The 18,500-nt window shown below is 42.2% G+C and overlaps 1 protein-coding gene across 3 annotated transcripts in view; it reads left to right on the top strand.

The window, feature by feature from the left end:
* The first annotated feature begins 5,029 nt into the window (after positions 1-5,029).
* The window catches only part of cpeb2 (cytoplasmic polyadenylation element binding protein 2), a 78,301-nt gene continuing 64,830 nt past the window's right edge, over positions 5,030-18,500 (top strand). For all 3 annotated transcript variants that reach the window (XM_060937687.1, XM_060937686.1, XM_060937685.1), the window contains exons 1-2: positions 5,030-6,321; positions 12,895-13,155. In XM_060937687.1, coding sequence (XP_060793670.1) covers positions 5,368-6,321; positions 12,895-13,155 — 1,215 coding nt within the window. In that variant the 5' untranslated portion in view covers positions 5,030-5,367. The remainder of the gene's footprint in view (positions 6,322-12,894; positions 13,156-18,500) is intronic.

Raw genomic sequence — 18,500 nt, 5'->3', positions numbered from 1 at the left:
ACACAGCAGTGGCGGCTGGTAGTCTTTCAAACAGGGGAGGCTGGTCGGTTACGATATTTCCAGATTTTAAAAGAAAAAACACATCAATTTTGCCCATACTCTTGCCTCTGATCTGGCTGATTGTTGGCAGCGTCACAAACTGTGAAATAACAGGTTCTTTTGGCCCATTAGACTACTGTCCAATATACATGATGGTGGTGTTGGGGGGGGGGGGGGGGGGATATTTTAACATTTTATATTTTAAAATTGTGGCATGTTGTTTAAAAATTGACCTCGGCTGTGTTTTTGTTTAAAAATGTTTTCCAAATTGTAGCGGTGTTTAATTCATATCCAGAAAAACATATATTCCAATATAATATACTCAGCATAAACATTTTAAATAGATTCTATATTTTTGGTCCATCCATGACATATTACTAAAGTAGCCTATTTACTGTTGTTGATGTGGGTCACTTGCTGTTAGCCAATTCACTTTCTCGTACCAGGAGAGCTGAAAGGAACGAGTATTATTCCCTACCTTTTTCACCAAGTCAATTTGAGGCATTGGTCTACCCTGCTCTTTAATTTTAATTTTTTCCTTGAAAGGAAGACTGGCAAATGGCTTCGCCAAAATTAAATCAGCAATGCTTGGCATCCGTGCACAGCTTTCTTGCTAGCTGACTAGCCCCCTCAAGTTCAAGTTCAGTCACTCAAATAAACTAAATTTCTGGAACTAAGATAGCAAACTTGACAACACTATATTTACACTTTATTTACAATGAAAATATATACAAACTAAGAAAGCTGGTAGAAACCGTATGTAATGAATGAAATCGAAATGTAAGCTGATCTCTTACAATACACCACAGCACTTGCGAATCCGCATGGGACTGAACTGATGTTGGCAGATACTGCTGACGTTATTCAGCCCAAAATATGTTCAAAACCCGCCAAAATGCACTTAATACCGCCCAATTGGGCGGTAAACCCCCCAATCTGGCAACACTGTACCGCTGCCTGTCTATAGTTGAAACGAGCTGTCAATCAAAGAAAATATCCGGCCGCTTTCACCAATCACCAGTCTCCTCGCGGAAACTGCCATGTCCCTCCCATGTGAGGCTGGGAGTCCGTGGGCGGGCATTTTCGCCAGTATTTGTCCAATAACCGTCTTGCATTTTGAGATTGAAAAGCGCATGGCTCCCAAATGCTGTTGAAGTCCACTGAGGCTGGGAGTCCGTGAGACTCCGTGGGCGGGCATTTTCGCAGTATTTGTCCAATAACCGTCTTGCATTTTGAGATTGACAAGCACATAGCTCCCAATCCACTGAGGCTGGGCTGCATCGCGCTGTCACAAGGGGGAAAACCTCACGCACACATTAGGCGAACTGGGGAAAGTTATAACGGAATGATTTCGCACTGTAGTTGGGTTGAGCACATATATTTCTATGATCCTGGATCTGAAATAGCAATGTTATAAGGTCGGCTATAACATAAGCCTAGCGCAATTCATCCTACACGATGTTCGTCATTTTTAGAGGAGGCTGAGCCTCCCTCGTTGTCTTAGAGCAATCGCCCGTGACACACAGGTATCTCTTGTATCTATCTTTATAGATTAAATGTTTTATACTTAATGTACATACAGTTAATCAAAACTTCTTATAGTATCTATTTACTTTCACATCATTGTGTGTTAATTATCTTTCGCAATGTTCGAATAGTGTTAAATGCATTTCTATCATTTTCTAAAATTGACTTGATAAATGCTTATTTCCAGTAAAAATGGCAAGAGAGTGCTGTGAGAAGGCAGATGGTCGTTTGGTTATATTATAGCACTTCTGCTCACTAACAGGATCGGGATCATTCAATCCTCCTACTGTGTGTCTGCGTCTCTCCAACCCCCACCACACACACACACACACACACACACACACACACAATAAAAAGGCCAGCTGGTCGTTAGTTGTAGGTAAAAATGGCGTTATCTCATCTCTATAGGATGACATTGCATAAATTAGATTGTGCATATATGTCGTGTGTGTGTTTTCTGCTCATCAATGTACAGTCACATTACACATCCAGCAGTCCAAGATTGACCACTCAGAACACTTGGATCATAGCTCGCAGTGAACTATGATCACATGATCTGTCATCAATTTACAGGATAAAGCGGCTAGAGATACTGAGATGAGATTATATGATAATTACACATTATTCTTATTACTATAGATCTTGATGTTGTCCCACTATCATGTAGGATGAGAAAGATTTTTAAACAGAAATTTTCTCTATACTTTTGATTTTTTACCATGTTAAAGAGGATTCGAGGTCTTGTCAGCAATGTTAAATTGCATCCCCTCCCCATATCGATCTACGGTATCTATATGCATGTACACTCTCAGAAAATAAAGTACATTATTGTACCTTTAGGGGTACAGTGGCTTGTCACTGGGACAGTACTATCTAAGCTACTTTTTTGTACTCTTTAGATACTGCTTGGGAACATATATGTACCTTTTTGGCCCTAAAAAGGTGCACATAATTACCTTGCGCCCTAGGGAGTACATTAGTGTAAGTTGTACCTTGGGGAATGGAAATGGACTCCTACTGTACCCTTATTTCTGACAGTGTACAGTATGTATGCGTGTATGTAAAAAATGTACTCAATTTTCTGAAAATGTATCCCAAATTTAGCTGATTAACCAAAACGTTTGCTGCCTTGAACTCTCAGGCTGACTATCACACTTCCTGATTTCTCAGTAACATGACAAGCTGCATTTTTTTAAAAATTAACTGCATTTTACAGGCAGGTGAGTGACTGCTTGTAGCTGCTGTAACGTAAGTAAGAACAGGAAGTTACTTGCTTTTTGCTGATGTTAAAAAAAAAAAGCCTGGATAAAACGTACATTGTATTATTCTGTCGTAAATAAAAATTGGTAACTGGAGCAGTGGTGTCTCAGCAGGTGAAGACTCTGGGCTGTTGATCTGAACAGCATATCCACATCGACTCCACATACAAGTGGGAACAAGCAGAAGAAGAAGAAGAAATTTAAAAAATGGCCACTGTTGCCAAATTGTTGTGGTATAAGAAGAATGAAACACTCGGAGTGGTAACAGTAACTCTGCTTTATTAAGCGTCTGATTATTTTATTTAAACATTGCATACATTATGTGTGATTTCTTCCTTAATGCATAAGTACCTTAGGAATTTATAAGTAACATCTCTAGCCTACTGTAGCTTGTACTTACACCATTATCTCATCAATAGCTTATGAAACTTTCCTGATGTTCTGACTCAATTCAGCTCTTTTCAATTTGCAAATGAGTTATGCCTGGACTTATCACCACCACATGGCAGGTCAGGTGTGTGTGTGTGTGTGTGTGTGTGTGTGTGTGTGTGTCTTTGTCAATGATTGGCTTACATTAATGATTGCACACTGTGACCTGATGAAATGGCTGTTGTTGTGTAATTCCATCAGTCACGCAATGAAGCAGTTCAATGTGAAACCAATGTGCTGGCTTTCGTTGTCTTCAGTTCTTCTCGACTTTTCACCTCTTCTGACTTCCATAAAACTCAACCTGCTCAATTAGAATCGTGCAATTAACACAATAGGACCTTGGTTTGATGCTGGTCAGGGGGACAGAAATGTCAACCATTGAAACTTTTGCTTTTAAAGTGCATATCACGGGTAAATTCAGGAGCAAGATCAATGTCATTCTCCTATTTTATATTAAACTTTGGTCAAATATCTGTCACATTTTGCATTTTGTGCAATTTTTTTACCTTGCGCAATACCAGAAAAATTCAGCTAAAATCAAGCCATTTGAGGCGAATTGGTCCGCCTGTGAAAAAACTTGCCGTTTGGATTTCCCGGCAAACATTGATTTTTGTGACGTCATGTGCGGGACGCCTCCTTCTGAATCCTACGTCAGCGCTGGTTTGTTTATCAGAAAACGACCGTATTATTTACATCCCCGGAGTTGCCTCCGTCGTCTTCACTAGTTGAATCATCATCCAGATGAAGCCCCAATTCTGACATCTCATTATATTCTTCATCCAAAGGTGAAGTAACATTGCGCTCAGGTGACAATTCCATATTTCAATGCAAAATCGCTAGCTGCTAAACATGGTCTACACAGGCTGTGCACTAAACCGTGCAAGCTCTCGCAGCCTGCTGGCGCTTCCGCAGGTGACGTCACGAATCTGGCTCCAGACTCCGTTGAGATTTTTCCAGACGCGTTTTGTTATTTTATTTGTTTCTGCTGTAGACAGATGGCCTTGTGCAAAAGTACCCTTCTGGATGAGTGTGTAAAGGGACATTCTTTCATATTAAAAAAAAAAAAACGAAATTGGTCCAGGATGTGCACTTTAAGCTAAAAACCAAAGCCATACTGACCTGGGAGGGCCAGAACATGCAGCTGTTTTGTAAAAGCAAGGCTGTTGCTTAGAAACTAGTTGTACTTTGCTTGACGGTGCTAGGATGATGCTGCTGTTTAAGCATGCATGGAGAATTCATCTCCTTGACATCCGGTTAGATTTTTAATAAGCTATTTATAGTACTGGAGCGTCACTGCGCATGGACTTGTGCGCATGCGCGGTGTGAATCCCTGTGTCTTATTATATCTTATATTATACTATATTATTCGTGTTGGAATATGGCTCTACACTAGAAATAGGGCCAAGTCTAAATTTGGTTTAGAGAAGCAAACATGCAAATAGCAATCGAGCATATTTTTTATATCAAGCAAATGACATTCAAGGTGCTGAGGGAAAATGCATACGCATTTAGGTCTGGACTGCAAACATGTTCGTGCCTTGATATACTCTAATGTACCAAAGTGTTGGAGTGAAGCTCTGAGCATGCGGTTTAGGACACAGTAGGGCAAAAAAACGTTTGTGCTGCCACTGCTGCTGCTGCACCTTATGAATAATTCATGACGTGACGTGACACTGCGGCGAACTGCCTGCTCGGTTCAACAGGGACGTGGGCGTGGTTTGGATAAATTATAGCCATGACGCAAGCGGATGAGTTTTTAATCCGCTGCCGCAGCAGATCAGATGAGCGGCCGGGAAACGCCGAGGAAGGCGGGGTGGGTGCGCAGTCGGTTGGTCGGCCAGAAACGCTCCGAAAAATAAGCAGAATAAAATAAAAAATACAAGAAAATAAAAAAAGCCGCAAATATTAAGCAGAATAATAAAAGCCTAAACGCAGACGGCCGGGATTTATGGGCCACCGACTCCCTCCAGCTCCTCCTCTGCGCGCTGTATAGGAAGTTAAAGGTCACGATCTGCGCGCTCCGGTTTTTGTTCTTGGAAAAAACCAAAAAAAAAAAACAGGCCGCGTCTATTCGCGAGCTCCGGTTTTTATTCCCGTATTTTGACGCAAATAAATGGGTGATTACGGCTTCGGCTTGTTACAGACAGCGAGTCTTGACAGCAGCAGCGCACTGTTCGGCGCTTTCAGATCGTCCTACTCGGTTACCGGTGACCTCCTTCTCGTCCCTGCAGCCGCCTCGCCGCCGCCGCTTCCTCTCTCCCGCAGCAGTGCAGCAGCGTCCCCGCTCTTCCCGTCGGCCGCCGCGCCCCGGCGAAACATGCAGGATGAGCCTGCAGGGCTGACAGCATCGCGGCGACACGTCGTGTCCACCGAGTCGAGCGACGAGGCCGGAAACGCAGCGGCCGAGCGATCGCCACCCACCGGCAGCACCGGCGGCGGCGGCGGCGACCCCGGGACCGTCCATAATCACACAGACTACGACTTCAGCGACTATAAGGCCGGACAAGGCCGCTTTGGTGCTGTCGCGTCACTGCGTGACCTTGACCGAGAAAGGAACGAAAATCATCACGCAGAGCCCGAGTGCGCCCCTGAAGGCCCCGGGCCGCTCCCGGAGGACGCACTGACCGACCCTGCGGCGCCCTCGAGCGCATCCGTGAGTCCGAACAAGATCCGAATGGAGCCCACGAGTGCGCATCTCGCGGCGGCCTTTACAAGCCTCCCGCATCACGAGACCTCAGCTGCTTCTCCGTCCTTGCCCGGGTTCGGTGCGCCGTGGTCGGTCCATACGAGCTCTCCGCCGCCGCCGCCGCCGCCGGTATCCAACAACACCACCCACATCATGCCTGGTACCGAACCGGATGGAGGATTCTACCCAGGAATCCCGTCCTCAGTGAATCCCGGCTTCTTCCAGAGCTTCTCTCCTGGTGTCAACGCGCACGGGTTCGGCGCTCCGTTCTCGCCGCAGATGGGCGGCGCTCCGCCGCAGCACGCGCCCAGCCGCCGCTCCCCGCTCAGCCCGCAGCACGGCACCTTCCTGCAGCAGAGGAACAGCTACAACCAACAGCAGGTGACACAGCACACCACTCAGCCAGCCTCTCCAGGGGATGCGCGATATATCGTTTATTATCGCCACAGGCCTGGGATTAGGTCTTAATATCGATACTGCAATATGCAAATCAGTTTTGTACAGGGTGATCACGTGACGCAAAGAGATCTTTATCCATGTCAATCCATTAATATATGATTAATAGCTCTTGAAGACAGAATCACTGGATGAAGCATCAGACCTGCATGACACATGGACACAAAGATCATATTGTATAATCATCATTATAGTACCTCCCCCCCCCAGTTGATTAAAACAAATGCCTGAATCTCTGAGACATCCTAATTTGTCCGAGTGGTCATTTGTACATATCTGTGATTATTAATGCAAAGACCACTATCACGATAATAATTAAAAAACGATAAACCCTGATATGGCACGATATTTTTAAAAAAAAGGTACGGGGTATTGTCTCAGTGTCTCGTTTCTATGATGAAAAAAAGCATTTTGCATGAAGAAAAACGAACACACCCTGACATGGAGTCTGTGTGTAATTCTGAGAAAATCGGCCGACACCATATGTGCCAGTGTAATTATAATATTTTGGCCATATTATGCAGTTGTAGGCTGGTTCAGAGGGTTGGGTTGGATTAAAACGATAATTGAGCTGGAAACTAGCCAATCTGGCAACCTTTCATTTAATCAGCATCTTCATCTGTCCTTCATAAGTACTGAATAATAGATCACAGGGCTTTTGTTATTAAACTCAGCCAATACAATTAGACGATGATAATTACTGTGTAACTATTGCCATGATATATCGGCACTCTTTATCGTTAACAGAGATCTGGAAAAACATTGTGCCATGAACGTGATCGGGGCCGACGTGGACACCGACAGACAGGCACGGCCTATCTGCATGGCAAATATAGGGGGAAAGTCAAATATCAGCTCCCACGATACACAAATATTTATCATAGGAATATAACTTAAATCGCTAAATGAGTCCAGTTTCATTGTAATTACTGAACAATTACTAGTAATTACTCAGTAATATACTTTAATAATAATAAGTAGAGAGTTTAAAGGGTTAAATAGCGATTAGCAAACATATTGTAAAAAAAAAAGGCAATTTTTTTAAATTAATTTTTTAGTCCACATTTACAAACTAAAATAGGCAGAGAAAGTGTATCGTGATGTAATATGCAGTTTTTTCTTTGATGACATTCCTTGTCCACGGTGATGTCAGTATAACTTTCTGTTACACTACTAGACATTGTGATGTTATTTTAAGGCCTCTAGGATGTGTGTGTGTGTGTGTGTGTGTGTGTGTGTGTGTGTGTGTGTGTGTGTGTGTACCTGTGGAAGCCCATAATTACATTCGATATTTAGATGCTGAGTAATTTTCAGTTTTTGCTTCAGTTATTAAGAAAATATTTTTCTGTAGCAGAGAACATGCATGCTTTAATGGTGGCCATTTTGAAAGAAGCTTAGATGTAAAGATGTCGGAAATCAGAACACATTTGCTTTCCGTAACCTGACATATTTTTGCATGCAAAACAGTATATTTGTGTCGAAAAGAATATGTGGTTAGTCTTCAGTTTTATCCGTTAAGTTTTGATTGGCTTGGAGAGGATTGGATTGTAATGAACATGGAGTCAGAGGTTAGGGAGGTGAAAGCTGATACCACGTTATTGGTGAATATTATTTTCCTCACCCTCGCATGCATGGTATTGTCGTAAAAAATATAATGTTTACAGCCAAAAGTCATTGTGTTTCCATGGATGATTTAAGAAAAACGTGATTTTTTTTCCCCTTCTTAAGTCATTGATAAAGGTGACAAGATAAAATGGCTTTGACCAAATTCCAGTGTATAATGTGTAGACCTGTTCAGGTCCAGACCCGAGTCCAGAATCATCACACAGCATTGGAGTTTTGTTTTCTGAATATATTTAGTAAGATTATAGCCAACTGTAGTGTTACTAAAACTGTCGAATACATTGTGAATACTGAATGTTCTGATATCGTTCACTGTTAGCTGGATGTGTAATACAACAGTTGATACTTTATTTTAAAGGGTCATGAAGGCTAACTAGCAAAGCTAGTTATTTATTTTAGCGAGAAAGTCATTCAAGCTATTGCAATGGCAACTCATCGGTGTAGTCAGATAGATACATACAACAGTCAGTTAAGCTGGGCATGCACTGTACGATTTTTTCAATCGCGGTATTCAGCTGCTGCTCACACTGTACGAGTGAATCGCAGGGGTAAACAGCACGCAGCTTACGATTCCTGTTCTCACACTATACGATCCGATGCTCGGATGCGATGCTCAGATGCGATGCTCAGGATTTCAAACAGGTTTGATTTTCATCCGATCGATCGGGAGGAGGTCGTGAGGTGTTAATCGCTTGTCGTTACCCCATGTATATTACACGATCCTAGACGCACGATTGAGCCAAATCTCGGCCCGATCTCCAAAATAGTCGCACGAGTGAAAATCGTGTCAAAATCAGGCCAAAAATCGCACAGTGTATGCCCAGCTTTAGACACAAGCAAAATTTAAATTAGTTAAATTAGCTAATAAGTGAAAAGTGGATACTGTCTTCTGAAGGTACAGGATTAGCTAGCTGGATGTTTACGCTTGGCTAAATTAGCCAGGTTCTTGTTGTAAAACTAGATTTTTTTTTGTAATAGCAAGACAGTACAAGCTATTACAAGTTAATAATTAATAATAACTATAACTATAACTGTTTGTAAATGTACGTCCCTCAAAAGACTAAGCATACGACTGAAAACTAAGACTTCTGGTGGTATTAGCTAGCTAGCTATTTGTTTTCAGCTAATTTATCTCCATGACAGCCCTTTGCTGTAGCGTTAGTTGATGTAATAGTGAGACAGTGACTACGTTTACATGCACATCCAAATCGAGCTGCTGTCGGTAATCGAGCTAAGGGTCCCAGCAGGGGTGCCAGAGAAATCCAATCCTACATGCATACGATGAAATCGAGCTATTGTGTGAGGTGCATTGTGCACCCGAGCCACAGGTGACGCTACACGCCCCATCATGTTGGTACACTTCCGGTTGTCGTCATGAAGAAGAGCTATTCAAGAGTATAAACAAAGTTATCAGCAGTGTTGCCAGATACTGCTGACATCTTCCAGCCCAAAACATGTTCAAATCCGCCAAAATGCACTTAAAATCGCCCAATCTGGCAACACTGGCAGTTCCGTGCTCAAGCTGTTAGGCTTGCTCTAACAGACTGTATGGCTACAAACTGTCCTGCGCAGACCACTGTTTTATAAGACAACTTATTTTGCACAATTGTATATTTTTCTAAAGTCCATTTTTTGCTTACAAAAAATATTTTTTTTGCTTACAATTTAACTTATGTCTTAATAAACACACAAAAAGTTCAATTGTTTTGCTTTTATTGACATTCTTCAGATGTTGGATATATATATATATATATATATATATATATATATATATATATATATATATATATATATACAATGACTTGTTTATGTACACAATTCACAGCTATGCAACAGCTGTACAGATGTATTTGGTGATACAGTAAGTGAGCTAAATTTTAACAGTGCAAACAATGCCACAAAAAGAAAAGAAAAGATTCATGATTCGTTGTCATGCCGACCGAGGCTGTTGTGTTTCCTGCTTGTGGTCTCGTCACTCGTCACTTCCGGAAGGGGCAGTGCTGAAGTAAGTAGCTCGACTACGTAGCTCAATAGGGTTTACATGCACTAAGTAGCTCGGCAGAAATCGCATAATCTAGGTCGTGTAGCTCGATTCCGAGAAATCAAATTCGGTTCAATTTCAGCCGAATTAAGGTGTATACATGGCATTTTGAACTTCGATTTCAGTCGAGCAACAGCAGAAATTCGATTCTCTCTATGTGCATGTAAACGCACTGACTGAAAGCTTGCTAGCTTTAGTAAACACTTATCCAATTTTTAATAAACAAATGACATTATGACTATATACAGTAAAATCTATTATCATAAAAAGGTTAAGGCGAAAACTAAAGTTAAATTTGCTAATAAGTGATTGCTGTTTTATGGAGGTATTAGCTTCTTGTTGGAATATATATATATAAAATATATACACTACCATTCAAAAGTTTTGGGTCACCCAGACAATTTTGTGTTTTCCATGAAAAGTCACACTTTTATTTACCACCATAAGTTGTAAAATGAACAGAAAATATAGTCAAGCCATTTTTCTGGCCATTTTGAGCATTTAATCGACCCCACAAATGTGATGCTCCAGAAACTCAATCTGCTCAAAGGAAGGTCAGTTTTATAGCTTCTCTAAAGAGCTCAACTGTTTTCAGCTGTGCTAACATGATTGTACAAGGGTTTTCTAATCATCCATTAGCCTTCTGAGGCAATGAGCAAACACATTGTACCATTAGAACACTGGAGTGAGAGTTGCTGGAAATGGGCATCTCTACACCTATGGAGATATTGCACCAAAAACCTAGCCTGGCTAACGCGACTTCAAAGCTCTACGAGCTATTGGTCTGGCCAAGATATTAAGCCCAACCGTTTCCCAGAGCCCGTGGTTGACCCGCCTCCCTGAAATGCCTCAGTTTGCTACTGGTCGAAGCCAGAAAAGGCTGTGACGAAGCTTAAACCAATCACATCGCTCTTTCCTCTGACATATGCGACGTGACGGGGCTAACTGGTAGATTAAACTCTTACCGAAGCCGGTCGGGAGCAAGGCGAAAACGTCCTTCTTTTCAATAAATACCTCCAGGGCTGCTCTTTGCTCCGTTTTCAATGAGAACTTCCCGTTGAATGCTTTCAATACAGCATCTATGCGTAATAGATGCGGAAGCATGAATGAAGCGCTTCCGGCATAGATTCTGTAAACAATCTCTGGCTTCCGGTCGCAGTTCTACTACGTCAGTGCCTTGAACACGCCTCTACCCAGGGCTGTTGGAGATGCTCAAAGTTGATTGGTTCCCGATTTTTCGGGAGCTTGGAAGAGCTGTAGATAGCTTGCCTGGCCAGACTAAGCTCGCAGCAGGCCCTCGTGTTGCGTCACGCTTAGGATGGGCGGGCCCAGGCTACCAAAAACCAGACATATGCAGCTAGAATAGTCATTTACCACATTAGCAATGTATAGAGTGGATTTCTGATTAGTTTAAAGTGATCTTCATTGAAAAGAACAGGGCTTTTCTTTCAAAAATAAGGACATTTCAAAGTGACCCCAAACTTTTGAACAGTGGTGTATATTTTGTAATAGCAAGACAGGACAAGCTAGCTAGCTTTAGTGAACAGTTATGAAATTAATAATAAGCAACTATAACTGTGTGTAAATCTATTTCCATCAAAAGACTAAGCATACAACTAAAAACTAAGAAAATTAAGACTTCTGGTGGTATTAGCTAACTAGCTATTTGTTTTCAGCTAATTTATCTCCATGACAGCCCGTTGCTGTAGCGTTAGTTGATGTAATAGTGAGACAGTGAAAGCTTCCTAGCTTTAGTAAACAATTATCCAATACTTAATAACCAAATGACTAAAATATGGCTATAATACGTAATCTTTTATCATCAAAATATGGTTTAATGCTACTTTAGTTCCCTGTCAGCCCCTTATTTTAACATTAGTTACAAGCCAGCTCGCTTTCGTCAACTGTTAACAGATAAAACAGTTTTTGAATTGAACACAATTTTTTTCAAGTACAAACCTGCTGAATATTGTCCGAAACCTTTAGATTATTTTCTATATTTGTACACAATAAGCACATTTTATTCGTGCTAGCTATTTTGAGACATTTGGGTTGCGTGTTGTGTGCATATGCAGAATATAGGCATTACGGCTTGCTCCTGAAATGCAGCAATTCTGAAGACAGCTCGTGTTTTCGTTCCCAATGTCTAGACGGCGACATCATTATCAGTCATTTACACCAAAACATTCATCTCATCCGCGCGCGCACACACACACACACACACACACACACACACACACACACACACACACACACACACACACACACATATCTAATTATACACAGAGGCTCTGTAGGTTGTATAGATGGGTGTGGTGAATATGTACAGGAGAGATGGGCGAAACACCAACACAGAGAGAGAGAAACACCCAGATATACCCAGTTATAAGACGTGCAAATATGTGCACAGATTAAAGTGTGTATTTTTGTGTTTTATGTGTAAGCTCTGTGTGTGTGTGGGGGGGGGGGGATTTGGCGGTGGTGGAGCTTTAAAGCTTCTTAAACCCTCCCTGTACAGGCAACACACACACCACTCTCATTAACATTCATACCCATGCTGACTTAATACAGAGCTTTATGTTTCTTTTCTTTGACTTTTCTTGTCTATTTTGTCTCTTTATTTTCTCTCTCATATGTTTCATATCTTCACTTCATTCACTTTCATTTCCTTTTCTCTTACTGCGTTTCCCCTCCCCTTTCTCTGTCCGTCTGCCTCTCTGTCTCGTCCTCAGTTTCTCGCTGTTTTTTCCCCAGTATGACTGCATTCTCTCCATCTCTTTTTCCATCACTCTTCTATTATTGTAACTCTTCTCTGTCTTTCTCTCTCTTCACAGCCCCTGATGAAACAGTCTCTGTGGGGCAGCGGCTGGAACTCGGCGGGTGTGCCCTGGGGCAGGGATCATCGAGGGCGTGGCGTTGGCATGGCCGTGCCCGTCTCGCTCGGCCAGATCTCGCCCATGAAGAAGCCGTTCAGCAGCGGGAGCGTCATCGCCCCACCCAAGTTCCCACGCTCCGGAGCTTCGCTCGGCCCTAAGACCTGGAACGACGACATGTTCCGCACCGACAACAACAGCAACACACTGATGCCTCTGCAGGTACAAACCCAGTGTGTTTGTGTTTGAATTTGTGTGTGAGAGAGAAAAGGTTTAAAATGTGACACTAATTATTATTATTTTTGTAAAAGCATGTCTATGGAACACATTTTAATATTACTAACTCTAAAGTGGTATACAGAGGCAGCGTGAACACAGAGGCAGCGTGAACATCATGACATCATTTTAGTGTGAACATAAACTTTCAGATTCTAAAGTCTTTATCACACCAATCTGGTGTTTACATTTCACTGTACGATTTTCACACATCGTAAAAGAATCCTTTGGTCGTTAGACTATATATTACATGGTTTTCCCCAAAGCGTTTTAGCGTATCGGGCCCGATCCGCTCGCTCTGCCTGCCGATACGCTCAGTCGCTTTAGTTAAAATCCGATACGCTTAGATTTATACCGATACGTTAAACTTCCTACCCACAAGTAACTAGATCCATAGGAGAGCAAATAACAGATCCATTTACATATTGATTGATATTTGTGTTAAACAAGCGGTCTTTTATTCCAATGTTTGTGTTGATTCTGTCAAAATAATATGTCCGCGTGGTATGATGGAAACAAACTAATCTGTTGGCTATGTCAAGATCACGTGTTCAAACCGTCCAATAAAAACATCGAAAGAAAACGTCAGACATCCCGGAAGTTTCCGATTCATTATAAGCGATCTCGTTGGCTGCCGATGTCGTCCCCTACCAGACGGGCAAAGCCGACTGATTTTAATAAGCGAGGAGAAGACTCGCTGGACAAATTAATCCACATCAGCATGGATGACGGCGAGATGGACTATGAGAGGGTTGCCCAACATTGGGCCAAGCCAAAGCCAAGGAGAATTAATCTGCTTTAAAGGAGTAGAAAACTTAATTCATTAGTTTGGGTTTGCAGAAAGATTATGTGCTTATAAACACTCTCACGAAGTGAAGTTGTCCAAATGTGTCAAATATAGCATCATTTCAAATAATCATCATAAGCATTTTTGGCAGTGTGATGTCACTGGGATCCATTTAACAAAAGGCGGCTCCGGATTATTCTTTTGTTAAAGGCTCACAGCGACATCACACTGCCAAATACGCTTATCATTATTCTTCGAAATTATGCTACATTTGACACTTATAAACAAATTCCTTTCATGAAATGTGTTTATAAGTACATAATCTTTCTGCGAACTTAAACTGTAGAAATTAAGTTCTCTTTTCCTTTAAATATGTTTTAATCTTAATCTAGTCCATTTAATAAAGTGCCAAAATTTAAACTTTATAATATACAGTTGCCTTACTTTTCTTTTCAGTGCATCTTAGTTCTACATATATTACGGTAATTGCATCTGAAACATTCTAAATCATTACAGTTATAGAAATACAGCAACTTATTTTAAGGTGGCAGGTCTTAGGTTCAGATCCCTTTGTGACCAACAGGAGGTCATGATGATCAATTCTCTTCATTGGACTGCATAAGATGGAGCAAACCACTGGTCATATTTTCATGCACATTTTTGTTACAACACTACTTGATCATAGGTAATTAAGGGATCCCCGTAGGTTTTCAGTCTATCATGCCTCAGTAATCTATAACAAAACAGTTTAATTTGCATGTTGAACTCATCTCATTATCTGTAGCCGCTTTATCCTGTTCTACAGGGTCGCAGGCAAGCTGGAGCCTATCCCAGCTGACTGCGGGCGAAAGGCGGGGTACACCCTGGACAAGTCGCCAGGTCATCACAGGGCTGACACATAGACACAGACAACCATTCACACTCACATTCACACCTACGCTCAATTTAGAGTCACCAGTTAACCTAACCTGCATGTCTTTGGACTGTGGGGGAAACCGGAGCACCCGGAGGAAACCCACGCGGACACAGGGAGAACATGCAAACTCCACACAGAAAGGCCCTCGCCGGCCACGGGGCTCGAACTCGGACCTTCTTGCTATGAGGCGACAGCGCTAACCACTACACCACCGTGCCGCCCCTGCATGTTGAACTTTAAGGTGAAATTTCAAATGTGTATACATTAATACTATTTAGGTCAGAAATCATTGAAACACTGGTAAAATCTGTCCTATAATCATGTATCTAAAACCTCTGAGACCCTGAAAATGCACCTGAGAGCATCTATTTTCAAAACATTTTCCGGGGGAGCATGCCCCCGGACCCCCCTAGTTTCACTTCGCACCTTTGGCACTTGCTTTCACACCAGTGGCACTCAATTGTCTGTGTATTATCATGCCAGAATTTAGGGCTTTATTTTTTTCCTGGGGAAAACACTGTATTACATAAAATTCCTTCCATACGAAGTCTTTATACTCAGCTAACATGACTAAATTGTGACGACAGTTAGCTTGTAATGCTTAGCCAATGCTGATTAGTTTCTCTCATCTCATCTCATTATCTGTAGCCGCTTTATCCTTCTACAGGGTCGCAGGCAAGCTGGAGCCTATCCCAGCTGACTACGGGCGAAAGGCGGGGTACACCCTGGACAAGTCGCCAGGTCATCACAGGGCTGACACATAGACACAGACAACCATTCACACCTACGGTCAATTTAGAGTCACCAGTTAACCTAACCTGCATGTCTTTGGACTGTGGGGGAAACCGGAGCACCCGGAGGAAACCCACGCGGACACGGGGAGAACATGCAAACTCCACACAGAAAGGCCCTCGCCGGCCCCGGGGCTCGAACCCAGGACCTTCTTGCTGTGAGGCGACAGCGCTAACCACTACACCACCGTGCTGCCCGCTGATTAGTTTATGGTGTTAAATATGACAATGTGAAGCGGTTATTATGTTTTATTTTTCGTAGTTGCACTTCATGTTGCCACATTTAACTAGCGCCACAGACTCTGAACAGATGAGCTACGTTTTTTGGAATGTATCTCACATGGAACAAATGCTTTTCTGTTGACCTGCAATTCAGCGTTTATTTTTAATCAAGCCATGTTGTCATGACACTAGTCAGAATATCTCTAGCCTTGTAGCTAGTCTCTGATCGAGTGACCCAACTTGAGATAAACTGTGCTGGTTCATGTTTAAAAAACTCAAGTCACTGAAATGCAGCCGTTTTTTCACACTATTATCGGCTCAGCTACAAGGTTTTTATTGTCTAGTCTACAGACATGTGGTGTTCCAGCTGATGAAGTCTGATGTATGAAATTTAGATGCATCAAGAATCATTTTAGAATTGAATCAGACTGCATTGAATCTTAGAGGACTGAAAGATTCCCATCTCTAGGACACACGCTTCCAGGTGATTAAATATAGAACATAGGATTATGTTCAAGCATTGTTTTTTTTTTTTTTTGTAAAAATGTAATGCGTACTTATTGGGAAATTTCCAAATTTGGGAAATTGTTCTGACAACTTGACTGTAGAATTTGACTTTTCAAATAGAGAATAGTAATAAATGAGCAAGGCGTGGAAAAATTGTGTGTGTGCGTGACAGAGAGAGAGAGAGAGAGAGAGAGGATGTGTGGGTGTGTAAGTGGATCTTTCAGAGCTTAACCATTGTGTGTGTGTTGAGAGAAAGGCCACCTCATTTACATGTGAACTGCGCATGAGCACCTGTATTCACTCGTCTGTATGCATGCAGTCACCTGGCTTGACACGGCCTGTTTTACTGTTTTACATGATCACACTGATCGTACCGCGTTGCATTACAGGGAAGTATCGTAATCGCGTGAAAATCAGAGCTTGCTGCTTCTTAACTTCAATATACAGTCGAGCCGGAATGTCTGCACACCCCTTTCACCTTTTCCACGTTTTATTACGTTAGGGGCTCACTTCACCGAGTACGATCTGGAAAAATCACGCGCGACTATGATCACAGCTATGTTTTCCCGTAGTCGCGGGCAAAATCCGTGCAACCTAAACCCATTATTTTCTGTGTACGCTCTATGTTCGATGTTATCTCGTTCGACCTTCGATGTGTACGCTCTACCTGCATCCTATACGCTCTGTAGACGCTTTACATACGCTCTACTTGCGTCTATCCACTCGATCTGATGCGATCTTAACACGACCAAGGCTCGTTCTGTTCGACCAATCTGCGACATAGCGTCGATCTCTCAGCGATCTGTCCTCGCAAGTGCGCGACCTCGGCTGATCAAGGCTCAATCTTGGCCGATCTAGCTACGTACGAGTTGCAACGTACCCTCGATCAATACGATTTAGCCTGCGGTATAAATGTTCTAGCCTCGTTCTGTACGCTCAATTCTCAATCTTTTCTAGACAGATTCTCGCCTGAGCTACGTGCAAATTTGTCATGGTCGCCCGGATTTGCGTGCGACCCACTGCAACCGTATAAAAAGGCCCAGTGATCGGTGGCCGACCATCAGTTTTTGACCAGCCTCCGAAGGGACAACATGGACCCAATCGCTCTGCATCGTGCTATGTTATTACAACACCGTCAGGGGTGAAAGTAACTTTTATTTCTTGCCGTTACTATTATTTTGAGTCATAGTGCGCATGCACAGCACGCGCCGGAAAATACACCTAATTATTTATTATTGTCTACTTATCAAGCATTCACTCGGACTTCTTATCACTCAGTAGTACTAGTATAGTACTTTTTTATCACACTATGACTCTTTCATCCACCTGTATCAGTTCTTGATTATAAATAAATTGCAAACACACCATTTCAACAACACAATTTAGTAACATTTTTTTAGCTGAACAGTTGAAAACTAACTTTTCATTTTGGACATTGGACACAGAACAGTGTAACAGAACAAAAAAGTGAAAGTTTTTAGGTAAAACACTTAAAATAAATTCCAAAGAGGCTTGAACGTTTGAGAAAGCGCGTGCGTACAGTAAGTGCATGTGTTCTCAGTGCGCGTGCCATGCATTGGTAGCCTAGTTACTCTGCTCGCTCCAACCAGGCAGTAATCTAGAGTCTTTGCCCCAACTTCCACTCGATTTACGAATTCTGATCAAAGTAATTTTTAAATAGTCTATCATGAAACATTAACATGTTTCTTTATATGCCTTTTTATTTGGGAGACTTTGCAACTAACGTCTGTCTGCTAAAACACTTTGATTACCAGCTATTGCCACGTTATAGCACAAGATCTGGTTAAGCCGTACACGCGCTGGTTACAGCGCACGTACGGCTTAAATTTTTGTTTTAGTTTTTAAATTCTTTTTTCAGAGACAGTATATTTTTCTTTCCGGTACGGCCAAATCTTTTAGTGGTACGCCGGACCGGCCAGGACCGGCTTACTTTCACCCCTGAGCACCATGCCCTGCAACTGCAGCAAGACTCTCTGGTGATGCTTAATGCGTCCTATTTATGTGCCCTATTTATATGACATTCAGTACACGTAGCTTTAATAGGATT

This window comes from Neoarius graeffei, chromosome 13, assembly GCF_027579695.1.
Source record: "Neoarius graeffei isolate fNeoGra1 chromosome 13, fNeoGra1.pri, whole genome shotgun sequence".
Lineage (NCBI taxonomy): Eukaryota > Metazoa > Chordata > Actinopteri > Siluriformes > Ariidae > Neoarius > Neoarius graeffei.
The sequence above is the reverse complement of the archived record's forward strand: the minus strand, read 5'-3'. Positions and strand labels throughout refer to the sequence as shown.